This window comes from Planococcus citri, chromosome 5 (assembly GCF_950023065.1).
Source record: "Planococcus citri chromosome 5, ihPlaCitr1.1, whole genome shotgun sequence".
NCBI classification, from domain to species: domain Eukaryota; kingdom Metazoa; phylum Arthropoda; class Insecta; order Hemiptera; family Pseudococcidae; genus Planococcus; species Planococcus citri.
The window spans coordinates 65,482,168-65,498,853 of record NC_088681.1 but is presented as its reverse complement, the minus strand read 5'-3'; the positions used below and the strand labels follow the sequence as shown (position 1 = coordinate 65,498,853).

Here is a 16,686-nt window from a genome sequence, read left to right as displayed (position 1 = left end):
GCAATCCACTGCTGAAATGGATGATATTTTAGGTTCACTGAAAACTTTGACACCCCCTGGCTGCCGTTAAAAATGGGCTAGAGGGCTGCGATTTGCGCCATTGGTCATCCCTTCGGAAGGTCTTTCCACAGGAAAAATTTCAAAAAAATCGCCGAACCCACCTATCACTTTTTGGTCCAATTGACGTGGAATGACCCTCCAGGTGTAGGAGGGTCGGTTTTTTTTGGTAGTTCAGGGGTTCATCTGAACACATTCCTGAAGAAAAAATTAATGTGCCAATTTTTTCCTTTTTAAAGCCGCTATTTGCCTGGTATAGTACATACTTTACATGCTATGAAAATACTTACTTATCTCAAATAACGACGGATGCTCGGTATACGAAAATTGTTCATTAGTTCACAGTTATCTATTTATCATCGAGTGATATATTTCAGCATATAGTTCGAGGTAGTGATTTAACTAAACCATATTAAAATATCTTTCAACATTTTAAAATCAGTCTTCAATTCATCAACAATCTTTCTTTTCGTGTTGGAGGTAAAATCCAAATACTGTCCGTAGTTTTTGTTTACTTCGCTAAAAATATTACAATGTCAAATCGTGGTAAGCAAGTAGGTACCATTTTTTATACCATAAATTTTCACTCTGCTTATTCTGGTCTCCTCTCCCTTAAATGATGAATAAATATTAGAAGCAGCTGACACTTGAATTTCTACTCAGAAGCCCAATTTCTGAGTTGAAATGCATAACATTGTACCTGGTAGCAAATGTTACCCGCTTCTGATGTAAAACAAATTTCAATCGTACGTATTTAGTAGGTACAATGCACCTATGGTTTGTTCCAGGATCAATAGGACCTATGTCGTCAATAATTACTTGCCTGACTTTATTATCCGTGATATACATTGCCCACGTTCAGGCTAACCAGCAAGATGACTCGTCAGATGTCGGTGAGTAATAACACGTGCCTATCGTATTTCCAAATAAACAAATTTTATAATTTTTTCGAGACGATGATCTAAAAATTGTACATCATTGCTTTGAATTTCACGCCTATTGAAGAAATTTTGTTTGTAACGTTTTCCACTACCTCGTTGAATCGTCTCTGTTTCAGATTCAGATATATTCTCATCATCGGAAAAAAAACAATTAGTTGGATTTGAAAAAAAAAGCTTTCAAAGACGGCGTTACAAGAAAGCCCTCAGACAACTCAAAAAAAACGAAGCAACCTCGGTAAGTGTAAAAAACAAGAAGCAGTTACGTCTGTACTTTATGAACCAAAAAAAAATTACGTATTTTACCATAGATATTTACCACCTAGTTTTTGTTTCAGTTGCAGTTCTTTTCTGATTTTGGTTGCGCTGTGTATCATGGCAAACGTGTGATGGAACTAGATTACACAGCTGCAGAATCATATCTGAAGTTATACTACATACGTGCAATCCCTCAAGACTTGCCAGAAGATTATCAGCGTTTAAATGAGACCTGTGATGAATGGTTGGACGTAGTATTTCACCGAAAAAACCCAAAAAATAAAGAACCACCACGACAAAAAATTAAATCCTCATACCTAGTATGGTATACTGCTTTGAGTGCTTCGTCTTCGAAACCCAGTGGCAATCCACATGGTTATTTCTTAAACTTGATTTGCACTAAATTACAAAAAATCAGATCCATGAAACCAACCGTATATGAAACGGACGATGTGATATACCGCCGTTTTTCTGCGTCAATGGCCAGGTCTCACCAAATTTTCGCCGGTCTACACGGTGATTTACTCGCAGATATGTCACAAATGGGAGAAGTAAATCCGGATATGTTATTCGATGAAGTATTGTTTAAACTGATCCCAAAATGGAACATGACGGCTGAGGACATTGCGTTTTACAATGTTCTTATAAATGCACATCTCAATCGACCCGTTAATGCAACAACTTTAATTGAAACAAATTTTTTTGAAAGAGGAACGGATGACTGGGTATGTGTTCCTACTGAGCATTCAAAACACTGCATGGTATTACGTAAGCGAACACCTCCAGCGCGTTACTCCTATCTGCCTACTAATATACCTATACCATAGCAACTGAGTACCTAAAAATTAAAATCTCGATATGCTTTTATTCAGTAAATTAATTAAATTTAAGCTTTCTATGTACTATATAAAATCATGAAATTTCTCACAAAATTTCTAATATTCTTATAAGCTGATGAAAAGGTGGTAATTTACAAATTTTGTGATAAGCTATATTATTTGTAATTATGTCTTTTAAAAAATTTTTTACCGAATTTAATTCATGATTTAATTACGAAGTATGACGGAACATTCGTATCTACACCTGTTCTTCTTCCGATTTTTATCAACTTTTTCGTGAAATACGTCAGAAAGAGGTCAAAATAAGACAACTGAAAAAATTTAAACAGTTTTTGAAATTTGAAATTGCAGGAAATTTAATTTTTTCGAATTTTGATTTTTTTGTGAGGAGTTCATTTCATCGAGTAAAAGAGTTTTTTCAACTTTTTCAACAGATACGTAAAAATAGGGGTCAAATGGGTCAACTTCACCTATCAAAACTTTTTTTTCATGTTTTAAATCAAAAAATCGCATTTTTTCGCAAACTTTGAATTTTTTTAAATCAACTTTGCAACATGTTACCATCCCAATTTTTTTAATATGTTGTTCAGCATGAAAAGTTGTCCATAATACATTTTTTTCAGAATTTTTGGGAGTCGGAACAATATGAAAACTACACTTCGAAACTTTTTGAGCTAATTTTTTGTACGAAAAAAAGTTGCAACACTGATTTTTATGATATCACCAAAAAGCCTTTCAAAACCCCTAACTATGAGAAGGGTGATGTTCCATTTTGGTAGGTATCGCGGTTATCGAGTAATCCACTGCTGAAATGGATGATATTTAAGGTTCACTGAAAACTTTGACACCCCCTGGCTGCCTTTAAAAATGGGCTAGAGGGCTGCGATTTGCGCCATTGGTCATCCCTTCGGAAGGTCTTTTCACAGGAAAAATTTCAAAAAAATCACCGAACCCCCCTACCACATCTTGGTGATGAAATTTTGTGGAAATTTCAAGTTTCAAAAATCTGCTAGAGGCTCCAGAACTACTCAAAACGGGTTGAAACCGTTTCCAATCTATTTGGCAGGTCAATAATAGGCTATATGTGACGCGGCATACGAAAAGGTTACCCCGACCAAAAAAACCAAAAAAATGATTTTTTTTTTAATTCGCTATTTTTATGTAAAATTGACTGTAGAATACGATAAAACCATCGCCAGTTCGCTATCTTGACGTTTAACCTGTAAAAAATGGCTCTAAAGTAAGGTATAGCTCCAAGAAAAATCTTCGAATTTTTTTTTTTTTTTTTTTTCAATATACGTTGAAATATTGCTAATGAAAATACTTTTTGAAAAATGGAAAAAACGCTTCAAAAACTTTAAAACGCGTTTTTCTCAAAAACAACGTTTTTGCTCGGGGTAGTCCGGGTAACCTTTTCGTATGCCGCGTCACATATGTATCTGAAATTTAAGCTTTCTCGGTCAACTTGGTAAAATTTTAATTTTTTTCCTCACTTTTAGCTTACCTTTTGATTTTCAAAAATTCTCCGAAAATCGAAAAATGTACTTCAGGGTAATTCTCAGAAAAAGGGTCGATTTTGATATGCATAATTTTGAAAAACGAAAATCATTTTTTTGGAAAATTTCAAGTGGGAATCATTTGTATATGTGTCCCAGATCCCTTTTCTAGTGTTGGCCTCAATTCAATCCCCCCCACTGTGGACCCCGGCCCCCCTAAAACGGCGATAATTAGAATTCGACCCTCATCGATGTGTAATATGTCGATTGACATGTTTTCAAGGTCGTAGAATTCGAATTTGGAGTTATTTTTTTGTAGAGGTGGAGGGTGAAGCGTGGGGAGGGGGAAAATGTCAAATTTTGCTTATATTATCGTGTAATATGTCGATTTATGTTTTTCAGGCCGCAGAGTTCGAATCTGGACTTATTTTTTTGGTAGGGGTAGAGGTGAAGTGTGGGGAGGGAGAAAATGTAAAATTTTCCTTGTATTATCGTGTAATATGCCGACTAGCGCGATAAAAGTACAGCTGTCTGAAATTTGGCCAAGTCGAAGGACAAATGGGCGCTGGACAAGCCGAAGGACAATCTCAACGTTTTTTCGTTTCTAGCCTTACCTACTGGACATTATTCGATTTTTAACACGTAATAAATGTGTACTTATCATGTAGAATAACTTCCCGTGCTCAATTATTGGTTTTTTTTCTCACTTGAAAGTCGAATTCGGAGGAGAACGATTCGAAAACGCAACAGACCTGAAGAACGCCGTGAGCTCCTACTTCGAAAAGTTGGCGGCAACACACTACCGCGCGGGGATAGAAAAGCTACTTTATAGGTACAACAAATGCTTAGAACTTAATGGTGATTATGTAGAGAAGTAGAGAATTTCCTCAAATATATTATATTTTTTTTCCGAAGTGTTTTGGTCATTTTTTCATTGTTTCCCAACATAGGGAAACTTAGTTATTGAACTACCCTTGTACATAAAGAAACTTTTTTTTTACTTCTCAAAACATGAATTTTTGAAAGCTTTTGGCTTCTCTTTGCTGGGCCTCAATTGCTATGGCGTAAATGAAAACACCAAGCCGAAGGACACAGATTTTGCGAAATATCAAAACTTCACAGATAAGTACGATCAGAACGAGCTGTAATGTAGTTTTTAAAAAGAACGGTGCGGGGTAACATTTCTATGAGAACAGTGAACCAGTGCAGCCACTCACCAGAAAAAAATGTTGGATTGGGAAGCTACCAAAAATAATTGAAAATTGCTCTAAAATTTGCGCAAAAAGTGTGTGACAGTTTTCAAATGTGAATTGTGAGCTTCCTATAGACTTATTGCAATTGCAATTTGCACAATAAGAGACCTTCATGTTCTATGATAATGAGAATGTGTCAATTTTTCCAAAAAAAAATGAAGTTAATGACACTTTATAACATTCATTTTCAAAAACATGATGTGTGACAGCCAAGTCGAAGGACATTTGGGGTATAAAATCAAATATACACCAATGAAAGGAGGGTCTAAAAACCTCAATACCATGTGTGAAATGTGTGCGGGGTCATTCTTGAATGGACCAAAAAAAAAAAAAAAAATTCATGCTAAAACCGTTGAGAAATTTGCCATGTACACGAATTTTACCTTTTTCTGAGAATTACCCTTCAACATTTGAAATTTTATCTGATGTTAAATTTTTACACGCTCTTTCGATCTAGCTTTGTCCAGTTCAAAAAATTTCGCGAGGGTGCCATGTGGAAAGCAAAATCAACGATTTAGGCTGACCTGTCAATCAAAAGGGCGCTTTTTTGTTAGTAGACCTTTTTTTTTGGAAATTTTGCTATAAAATGTTCCTTAAGACGTCCCCTTCAAGAAAAAAGTTATCCCAGAGTATTGGATGGTTGGTTGGGGGGAGGGGTGCAATCATTTCTATTGTCAATGTCAGTCATAATAGGTTTCAGAACAATAAGAATGAAGAAAAACAAACATCATTATGCTCAATAATTGAACTCTAAGTTCAAAGAAACAAAATCACTGCGGCTATAGTTCGACGAATCATCGAGTAGCTCGAAGAAACAATGAACAAAATTTTTTAGTAAGTAGGTAGGTCAGTATTATTAAAATTACGATGCAATAAGTCATAAAAAAAATCACAAATCAGAATAAATGAACTCGAGAAAGCTGTAATTTCACAATAAAAAAAATTGAAAAAATAAAAAACGTGAAATTACTTTAAAAATAAGACTTGTATTTGTAGTTTATAGTTTACCATCTAATTTCAATTGTAAAAAATTGAAACTAACTCGACACAACCGTAATTTCACACTAAAAATAATCATAAGAAATCGTGAAATTACCTGAAAAATTGGACTCAAATCTTAAATTTCCAATTTTCCATCCTAAAAAAAAATAGAAAGTAAATTTATCAACGAACGCAATCTTAAGTTTGAATAATTGAATCGTTATTAAGTAAGACATGTTTGATTTTTATTAAACGAAACTTACTTTAATCAATAAGCAGATAAAAAATAAAATTGAGAAAATTGACCTCAACACAATTACAGTCCTAGAGTATCTTAGATAAATCCGCTGAGTTCGAATCAACTAACATGGGTTCGGTTTGACCCTTAGGTTTTTGACCAATGCTCAACTTGAACTTCGCAACTTCCTCGTCATTTCCAAAACACCACAATAAAAACTCGTCAGATATATCAAACGGTAAGCGTAACTCGAATTTATCTGATTTATAAATCTTCGAAAAACGTTCTTTTAACGCATCTCTTAAACGCATTTTGATCTGCATTAGAGTTTGTTCTTGCAGCACAAACATGTCAATGAATTTCATCACGTCTTTTGATCCATAAGATGATTTAACATAGGGCGCTAGACGGTCCTGAAATGAGGATGACAACACCAGTTGATTTTTAAAGTCGTTGGACAGATCAACGCTGTTAAAAGTAACGTTGATGAATTCGTTGAATTTTTCCATTCTTCGCATAATCGACTCGCTGAATTGGCAATGTTCGCCGAGAAAAGCCAACTGGAGTAATCGTTGCTTGAAAGCTCTCGGTTCTCGCATTTCGGGCCATAAGAAACTCAAGAAGTCGTTCAAATTGTCGAATTCTGCCCTATTCAATAATTCGAAAAAGCGATTACGTAGTTTTTCGCTGCTGGCGAGGGAGTTTTCTTCGGTAAAATCTTCAAGGAGATAAGCTGACTGGAGTAGTTTCAATTTGAAATCGATCGCTGATTGCGTCTCAGGGTATAAGAAACTTATGAAGCCTTTCAATTTATTGAAATGCGAATAACTCAGTAATTTGTGACAGTGACCACTTACGAATTTACTGACAGCCATGACTTTTTCTTTGAACTGAATGATTTCGTCGTCATTTTCGAAACAAAGTTTCATCATTTGCTGCAAATCTTTTCCGGAGTAAAGTGCGATCAAATGATGCCAGTTGGGTATCCAGAATAAATTCTTCCTGTCTTCGATGGCTGCATCAGAGATAATGGTCAATAGGAAATCGGCGTTTATTGGATTCGGATCATAATTGCCAAGACGGTCAGCCAAGCCTTCGAACATTTCACGGTTGGATATAATTTTTCGAATCGTCGATAGTTTTAAATTATGCGGAGCATTATTCCATATTTCACGAGCCATATACGCCAAACTGTCGTCTTCGCGAGCCTTTCCCCAAAAATCGTCGCTCGCGTACAAAAGCTCCGTTTCGAATATTTTCTGAACCAGATAGCTGAACATATCGTTGTTTAAGCGATTTCTAATGTACAACCAAGTCCTTATAACCACCTGTTCGTCGTATTTTTCCTCTCTAAACAGAGTGTGTACCAAATCGACGCCGTTGTAGTCGATGATCTTCTGCAACAGTTGACTATCTAGTTTTGGTAGAATGAACCGAACGAACAATTTAAAGCGATATTTCATCACTTTTTTAGCCGGTCGCATTCGACCAGCAAAAGGAATACGATCCCAGAAGTAATCCACTGCTGGTCTTGGACAAGGCTTGCCTTTGCCAAACAAACAGAACAACGTTTCATAGACAGAATCACCTCTATGGTTTATTAATGTACTTAGATCATTTCTAAGGTGGCAAATCCAATAATACAGTTTCGGATTATAGTCGCATTCTATTTCATCCCAGACTGTATTTTTCGATACAAACGGCCATATTTCTTTGATGACGTCTTCGAAACAGTACAAACAAGCGATGGAGAATTTTCCATTTAAACCAAGCAAATTACTGGTACATTGCATCCAACGTTTGGCTGTCCTGACATAATGAATGGTGCCGTCGTAATCGCATACCAAATCGTCGAAGTATTTCAGAACGTAATAGAAGTCTTGTATGCTTAAGTCGTGCGGGCCGGTGTTATATTCGATCACTTTTCTGTAATGATCTGATACCCAGCTACCAATTGACGAGCCCAGTTTCTTGACATAGCCGTCGATTATATCGTGAATCGCAGTTGGTAAATGTGGCAGGTAAGTATCCAAAGAAATACACATAGCATGTTCGGATGGATGGAATTTTTCCTTTATACCGCTTGTATGGAATTTCTTCAATTCGGAGCGCCATATTTGAAGACTTACGGCTATCGCTGCCAGTTCTTTCAGCGGTACCGGAGTCGGATGGAAGAGATCATACACTTTGGGAGTGTTTCCAGTCATTTTCATAAACGTCGTTCGATTTTAACGCCAACCTGGAATAGTCATATTTTCGAATTAATACGATAAAAAAAATATGCGAATTGCCTGCTTAATAATGAATATCAGCAAGAACTTAGAAAAATACCTAATGTTGAATTCTTGTCTCAACATAGGATTAATTTCTTTCCCTTTTCGAGGAAATCCCTTCTTCGTATCAGCAAATAACTTTGGTCCTTTCGTATGATATCCTTCAAAGTTGGCAAAAATTGCTTTAAATTTTAAACTTGACGGTGGAAAATGGAAAACTGAAATATAGGTAATAAAAAAATGTTGAAAGTCCTCTATTTCAGGTCAAAAGTTTTCTGAATCAACCCACTATTCAAGGGGGAACTTCCATCGGTACCCCAAGCAATGTTGGTCCAACGATCTGGAGGCATTCAAAGTTGAAAAAATCAAAAGAACAAAATCAAATTTTTAAAAAATAAGTACATATATTTCATTTTGATTCTCTGCGTTGTGATTTTTCAAAATAACCCCAATTTTTCACCGTTTTCACCCCCTTCAGCCTCCCCCATTGACCACTACGAAAAAAATATTGTCAAATTCGTGATCTACACCCTCAAAAACATACATTTCGACATATCACACATCATTATAGTCAAATTTTGAATTTCTCGCCCCCGTCACCCCTCACCCCTACAAAAAAATAATTGCCAAATTCGTATTCTGCGACCCAAAAAACATAAGGGAGGATATCATTGTACCATTTTTTTAGGGTTCATTGTATGTTTTTGAATTACGCCCGTTTTGAGGGTGCTCAGTTGCTCAGGCAGCCCACTGTGTGGTATAACGAAACAGCATGGTACATACGAAAGAACGAAACGAAACGAAACGAATGTGTTACATATATGTAACACATTCGTTTCGTTTCGTCTCGGCAATGAAAAGAGCGTTGAAAATCCTATAAGAATCAATATCTAACTCGATTTTTGTAGAAGTGGCGTTTGTCTAATTTTGTAACCAACCTCCTCACTTGAAAAGCTACGTGTACATATCTAAATACATCTTTATCTCCAAGAATTGACAATCCAGTTTTTTTTTTATCTCCGTAATTAAAAATTGAATGATTATAAGTATTAAAATTTTGCGTGCACATATGACATATGTACCTACTTTACATGCTATGAAAATACTTACTTATCTCAAAAATAACGACGGATGCTCCGTATGCGAAAATTGTTCATTAGTTCACAGTTATCTATCGTCTATCTATCAAGTGATATATTTCAGCATATATGTAGTTCGAGGTAGTGATTTAACTAAATCAAATTGAAAAATCTTTCAACATTTTTAAATCAGTCTTCAACCCATCAACAATCTTTCTTTTCGTGTTGGAGGTAAAATCCAAATAACTGTCCGTAGTTTTCGTTTACTTCTCTAAAAATATGTCACATCGTGGTAAGCAAGTACCTTTTTTTGATGCCATAATTTTTCACTCTGCTTATTCTAGTCTCCTCTCCCTTGAATGAGTAATTTTTATGTTACATAAATATTACGTAGAAGCAGCTGACACTTGAATTTCAACTTAGAAGCCCAGTTTCTGAGTTGGAATGCGTAACATTGCACCTTATTGAGTTATTGTAGCAAATTTTACCCGTTTCTGATGTAATGCAAATTTCAATCATATTGAGTACTGTGTACCTACGGTTTGTTTCAGGATCAGCTGGACCTATGTCGCCAATAACTGCTTGCCTGACTTTGTTATCGGTGATATGCATTGCCCACGGGACTGACGAGGTAACGGACCGCATCGGTGAGTAGTAACACGCGCCTATCGTATCTCTAAATAAAAAAAAATTATAATTTTTTTGTGACGATGGTCTGAAAATTGCACATCACTGCTTTGAATTTCACGTCTATTGAAGAAATTTTGTTTGTAACGTTTTCCACTAAGTATACCTCGTGGAATCGTTTCTGTTTCAGATTCAGCTATATTTTCGTCATCGGAAAGACTAGAAATGGAACCATTTCCAAAAGGCGACCTTAGAGAACGATACAAGAAAAGCCTTATAAAACATCATAAAGAACTCGAAGAAGAAATAGCAACCTCGGTAAGTGTAAAAAAACAAGAAGCAGTTACGTCTGTATTTTAATGAACCAAAAATTATTTTACCATAGATATTTACCACCTAGTTTTTGTTTCTGTTGCAGTTTTTTTCTGAATTTGGTTGCGCTGTGTATCATGGCAAAAGTGTGATGGAACTAGATTACACAGCTGTAGAATCATATCTGAAGTTATACCACATAAGTGTAATCCCTCAAGACTTGCCAGAAGATTATCAGCGTTTAAATGACACCTGTGATGAATGGCTGGACGTAGTATTTCACCGAAAACGCCCAAAAAATAAAAAACCACCACGACAAAAAATTAAATCCTCATACCTAGTATGGTATACCGCTTTGAGTGCCTCGTCTTTGAAACCCAGTGGCAATCCACATAGTTATTTCTTAAACTTGATACGCACTAAATTACAAAACATCAGATCCACCATGCCAGACGTATATGACACCGACGATGTGATATACCGCCGTTTTTCTGCGTCCATGGCAAGGTCTTACCAAATTTTCGCCGGTCTACACCGTGATTTACTCGCAGACATGTCACAAATGGGAAACATGAATCCGGATATGTTATTCGATGAAGTATTGTTTAAACTGATCCCAAAATGGAACATGACGGCTGAGGACATTGCATTTTACAATGTTCTTATAAATGCACATCTTAATCGACCAGTTAATGCAAAAAATTTAATTAAAACAACTTTTTTTGAAAGAGGACCGGATGACTGGGTATGTGTTCCTACTGAGCATTCAAAACACTGCATGTATATACGTGGTGAAAAACCTCCAGCGCGTTACACCTATCTGCCTACTAATATACCTGTACCATAGCAACTAAGTCCCTAAAATCATTCAGTAAATTAATTAAATTTAAGCTTTCTATGTAAGTGTAAATTAAAAATTATTCACCAACGTGAATAAGTGTATACTTAAAATCAATAAAATCGTGAAATTTTTTACAAAATTTCTAATGACTGTACTAAGAGTGCCATAGAGAACACTAGGGTACATGCATATACCCGTGTGCCTGCCTACGACACTACGTGGTTTGAAGTTGGTGTTGAAAGTATCTAAGTAAGTACCTATATAAAATGTAGGTACCTTACCTACCTACCTACATATGATGTTTCTTATCTCAAGATGGTAAAATTTTTCCACGCAAGTGAACTAGCTTACTTCTCAACAATGATTGAATCGTCTTGGGTTGTGTAGGTATATTTTTACCATACAAACCAACTTAGCAAGTTTAATCCATAATTATAGTGCATCTTCTATTCGCGATGAGCTGCAAAGTGACTGACATCTGACGGATATTCGTATAAGCTGATGAAAAGGTGGTAATTTACAAATTTTGTGATAAGCTATATTACCTATTTGTAATTATGTCTTTTAAAAATTTTTTTACCGACTTTAATTCATGATAAGTAAGTATAATTACGAAATATGACGGAACATTCGTATCTACACAATATGTTCTTCTTCCGATCTCGATAAAAAAAAGCAAAAAAAAAGTTTTAAGTAAATTAAAAATGAAATAAAACCTGTTTGGTTGCGTGAATGAATGAATATACAAAGGGAGACCCCAAAACCACTGGGACCGACGCTGGCCTTCCGCCTTCAGACGCCGCATAGACTTGGGAATGATAGGCCTATAGATTCATCAATATCTTTACTAAAGTATTTTCATCTCAACGAATTAATTTTCAACATAACCGATTTATTTTCATGGTTATCATAAAATTATTTTTCCGTTTACTGATTCGACACATGAAAATATCAATTCGTTCATTGGCTAGGGTATGTAGCAGGTAGCTTAAAACATGATGTACCGATACCTTACTTTCTAAGAATGTAAATACCTATCAAGGTAAGTATTTTTAAAATTATTTATAAATTGTAGCGAATATAGGTAACATAAGTAGAAGTAGGTTAATATTTTGTAGGTGTTAGTCCGGCATATGACAATAGGAGTAATTGCATACTACCCCCCCCCCCAGGGCGATCATCCGGGACAACTTTTTTCTTAAAGTGGGACATCCTAAGGAACATTATAAAGCAAACTTGCCCAAAAAAAAGTTGGCCTTACTTACAAAATGGCGGCCATTTTGATTGGCAGGTCAGCCGAAATCGCAATTTCGCGTTTCAACACCGGACTTGCACGACATTTTTCAAACTTTACAAAGGTAGATCGAAAGATAATGCAAAAATTCATCACCTGTCAAAATTTCAACTGCCAAAGTGCGTTTTTCGATTTTTGGTGAATTTTTGAAAATCGAATTTTGGCCAAAAATGAGGGGAAAAATCAAAATTTTACCAAATTGACCAAGAAAGCTGAAATTTGGAATATAACCTTTTTTCGACATGCGAAAACGAATTTCAACCCGTTTTGAGCAGTTCTGGAGCCTCCAGCAGATTTTTGTAACTCGAAATTCCCACAAAATTCCATCAAATTGGAGCCGTGTAAAGCTGAAATTTATTCTAAAAACTAATTTCAATACGCTACGAAGTACTGCAGGTGAATTTCAAGTCGTTTTGGAGCCTCCAGCGACTTTTTGAAAATTCTTAAAGCCTCCAGCAGATGTTTGAAATTTTAAATTTTTACAAAATTTCATCAAATGGAGATGGAAAGCTGAAATTTACTCTACACTCCAATTTTAACACCCCCTGAAGACGACTTCAGGTGGATTCAAGTCATTTTAGAGCCTCCAGCAAATTTTTTGAAAAATACTGGAGCCTCCAGTAGATTTTTGAAACTTGAAATTTCCCCAAAATTTCATCAAACTGAGAAGGAGAGTTGAAATTCATTCTGCAAACTAATTTTAACACCCGCTGAAGACGACTTCAGGCGTGTTCAATTCATTTTAGAGCCTCCAGCGACTTTTTTGAAAATTACTGGAGCCTCCAGCCGATTTTTGAAACTTTAAATTTTCACAAAATTTCATCGAACTGAGAAGGAGAGTCGAAATTCATTCTGCAAACTAACTTTAACACCCTCTGAAGACGACTTCAGGTGGGTTCAAGTCATTTTAGAGCCTCCAGCGACTTCTTTGAAAATTACTGGAGCCTCCAGCAGATGTTTGAAACTTTAATTCTTCACAAAATTTCATCAAATGGAGATGGAAAACTGAAATTTACTCTACACTCCAATTTTAACACCCTCTGAAGACGACTTCAGGTGGGTTCAAGCCATTTTAGAGCCTCCAGCGACTTTTTTGAAAATTACTGGACCTCCAGTAGATTTTTGAAACTTGAAATTTCCCCAACATTAATTTATCAAATGCAGTTGGCAAGCTGAGATTTACTTCGCAGACTACATGGTGGTTTCAAATGGTTTTAAAGCTTCCAGCTACTTTTAGAAAATTTCAATTTTCCAAAAAAACGCCAAATTATACCTTTCAAAAAGTCGCTGGAGTCTCAAAAACGACTTGAAATCCACCAGCAGTCAACTTCGTAGCGTATTGAAATTAGTTTACAGAATGAATTTCTACTCTCCATCTCTCAGTTTGATGAGAACTGCTCAAAACGGGTTGAAACCATTTCCAATCTATTTGGCAAGTCGAAAATAGGGTATATCCCATATTTCAGCTTTCTTGGTCGATTTGGTAACATTTTGATTTTTTCCCTCATTTTTGGCCAAACTTCAATTTTCAAAAATTCACCAAAAATCGAAAAACGCACTTTGGCACTTGAAATTTTGACTGGTGATGAATTTTTGCATGATCTTTCGATCTACCTTTGTAAAGTTTGAAAAATTTCATGCAAGTCCTGTGTTGAAACGCGAAATTGCAATTTCCGCTGACCTGTCAATCAAAATGGCCGCCATTTTGTAAGTAGCGCCAACTTGTTTTTGGGCAAGTTTGCTTTACAATGTTCCTTAGGATGTCCCCTTTCAGAAAAAAGTTGTCCCGGAGGATCGACGGGGGGGGGGGTGCAATTACTCCTATTGTCATATGCCGATCGAACTATGTAGGTTGATAGTTTTCTTTGTAAATGTACCGATGACTTACCTATGCTCCAAATATTTAAATAGCTTGATAAAATCATTTTTTAATCAATGTTTCTTACTAATCAAATTGATTCATTTATTGCGACTATTTTCAGAAATTTAGGTGATATAAAACACATGTGTGTAACTGTGTATACTAGGGTGGATCGTTATTTCGCTTTTTTGAAAAGATGAATGGTAAGATGCGAGTGCAAAAGTTTTGTGTAGACCTCAAAATGACGAAGTAATTTTGTCACAATTTTGACTCGCCCCTTACCACACCCAGCCATATCAGATCTCCCTTAAAATTATTAGGGTTTATTTAATTTTTTTTTTAAATCGAACTTTTTTTTAATGAAAATGGGTTTATAGCACACATGACTCTACCAAAAAAATCATTACCAACAATTCCTTTTTTCAGGGGTACCTGCCTGAAAAATGACATTTATCTCATGAATTTTCCAAAAATCGTGAAAAATGAGCAAACATCATCAACATACATATATATCGTATTATAAAATAGAAGAGGACTTTGAATGAGCGAAGGATTTCGGAAATTGGAATTCGGTCTATCTGAGTACCGGATGGTGGGGAGGGGAGGTGCAATCATTTCTATTGTCATATGGCGGACTATGTCAGTCGTAATAGGTTTCAGAACAATATCAAATAATAAAAACAGACATCATTATGCTCAATAGTTGTACTCTAAGTTCAAACAAACAAAATCACTGGGGCAATAGTTCGACGAATCATCGAGTAGCCCGAACGAACAATGAACAAAATTACTAAGTAAGTAGGTAGGTAAGTATTATGAAATTAAAATACGATATGTCATAAAAAAATCACAAATCAGAATAAAATGAACTCGAGAAAGCTGTAATTTCACACAAAAAAATGGAAAAATAAAATACGTGAAATTACCTTAAAAACAAGACTTATTTGTAGTTTACCATCTAATTTCAATTATAAAAAATGAAACTAACTTGACACAACCGTAATTTCATACTAAAAATAATCATAAAAAATCGTGAAATTATACCTGAAAAATTGGACTCAAATTTCTAAGTATTAAATTTCCATCTTAAAAAATAAAAGGTAAATTTATCAACGAACGCAATCTTGAGTTTGAATAAGAATTGAATTGTTATTAAGAAAGACATGTTCGATTTTTATTAAACGAAACTTACATTAACCAATAGATGAAAAAAAATTGAGAAAATTGAACTTGACACAATTACAGTCCTAGAGTATCTTAGGTAAATCCGCTGAGTGTGAATCAACCAACATGGGTTCGGTTTGATCCTTAGGTTTTTGACCAATGCTCAACTTGAACTTCGCAACTTCCTCGTCATTTCCAAAACACCACAATAAAAACTCGTCAGATATATTGAACGGTAAGCGTAACTCGAATTTATCTGATTTATAAACCTTGGAAAAACGTTCTTTTAATGCATCTCTTATACGCATTTTGATCTGCATTAGAGTTTGTTCTTGCAGAACGAACATGTCAATGAATTTCATCACGTCCTGTGATCCATAAGATGATTTAACATGGCGCGCTAGACGGTCCTGAACTGAAGATGACAACACGAGTTGATTTTTAAAATCGTTGGACAGATCAACGCTGTTAAAAGTATCGTTGATGAATTTGTTGAATTTTTCAATCTTATCCATAATCGAATCACCAAGTTGACAATCTTGGCCGAGAAAAGCCAACTGGAGTAATCGTTGCTTGAAAACTCTCGGTTCTCGCATTTCGGGCCATAAGAAACTCAAGAAGTCGTTTAATTCGTCGAATTCCGCCCTATTCAATAATTTGAAAAAACGATTACGTAGTTTTTCGCTGCTGGCGAGGGCGTTTTCTTCGGTAAAATCTTCAAGGAGATAAGCTGACTGGAGTAATTGTCGTTTGAAATCGATCGCAGATTGTGTCTCAGGGTATAAGAAACTTATGAAGTCTTTCAATTTATTGAAATGCGAATAACTCAGTAATTTGAAACAGTGTCTGTCTACGTATTCACTGACAGCCATGACTTTTTCTTTGAACTCAACGATTTCGTTGTCATTTTCGAAGCAAAGTTTCATCATTTGCTGCAAATCTTTTCCCGAGTAAAGTGCGATCAAATGATGCCAGTTGCGTAGCCAGAATAAATTCTTCCTGTCTTCGATGGCTGCATCGGCGATAACGGTTAGTAGGAAATCGGCGTTTTTTGGATTCGGATCACAATCGGGACCGTCAGCCATGCCTTGGAACATTTGACTATTGGATATAATTTTTTGAATCGTCGATAGTTTTAAATTATGCGGAGCATTATTCCATATTTCACGAGCTAA

The 16,686-nt window shown here is 35.6% G+C and overlaps 1 protein-coding gene across 3 annotated transcripts; it reads left to right on the top strand.

The window, feature by feature from the left end:
* The first annotated feature begins 374 nt into the window (after positions 1-374).
* On the top strand, positions 375-2,291 carry LOC135848548 (uncharacterized). Of its 3 annotated transcripts, none has more exons than XM_065368476.1 (4): positions 375-603; positions 846-950; positions 1,115-1,233; positions 1,334-2,291. In XM_065368476.1, exons 1-4 carry the CDS (start codon positions 591-593, stop codon positions 2,078-2,080), a joined length of 984 nt encoding a protein of 327 aa, XP_065224548.1. In that variant the 5' UTR covers positions 375-590; the 3' UTR covers positions 2,081-2,291. The 3 variants fall into 3 exon arrangements, with proteins under 3 accessions (XP_065224548.1, XP_065224547.1, XP_065224549.1); XM_065368475.1 differs by having other exon boundaries at positions 375-611; positions 816-950; XM_065368477.1 differs by having other exon boundaries at positions 377-611.
* The last annotated feature ends 14,395 nt before the right edge of the window (positions 2,292-16,686 follow it).

Bases quoted from the DNA above. Each gene is read 5' to 3' on its own strand.
- LOC135848548 (XM_065368475.1), top strand. From the start codon at position 824: ATGCACCTATGGTTTGTTCCAGGATCAATAGGACCTATGTCGTCAATA. The intron at 951-1,114 runs GTGAGTAATAAC...TCTCTGTTTCAG, and splicing joins AGATGACTCGTCAGATGTCG to ATTCAGATATATTCTCATCA. The intron at 1,234-1,333 runs GTAAGTGTAAAA...TTTTTGTTTCAG, and splicing joins AAAAAAACGAAGCAACCTCG to TTGCAGTTCTTTTCTGATTT.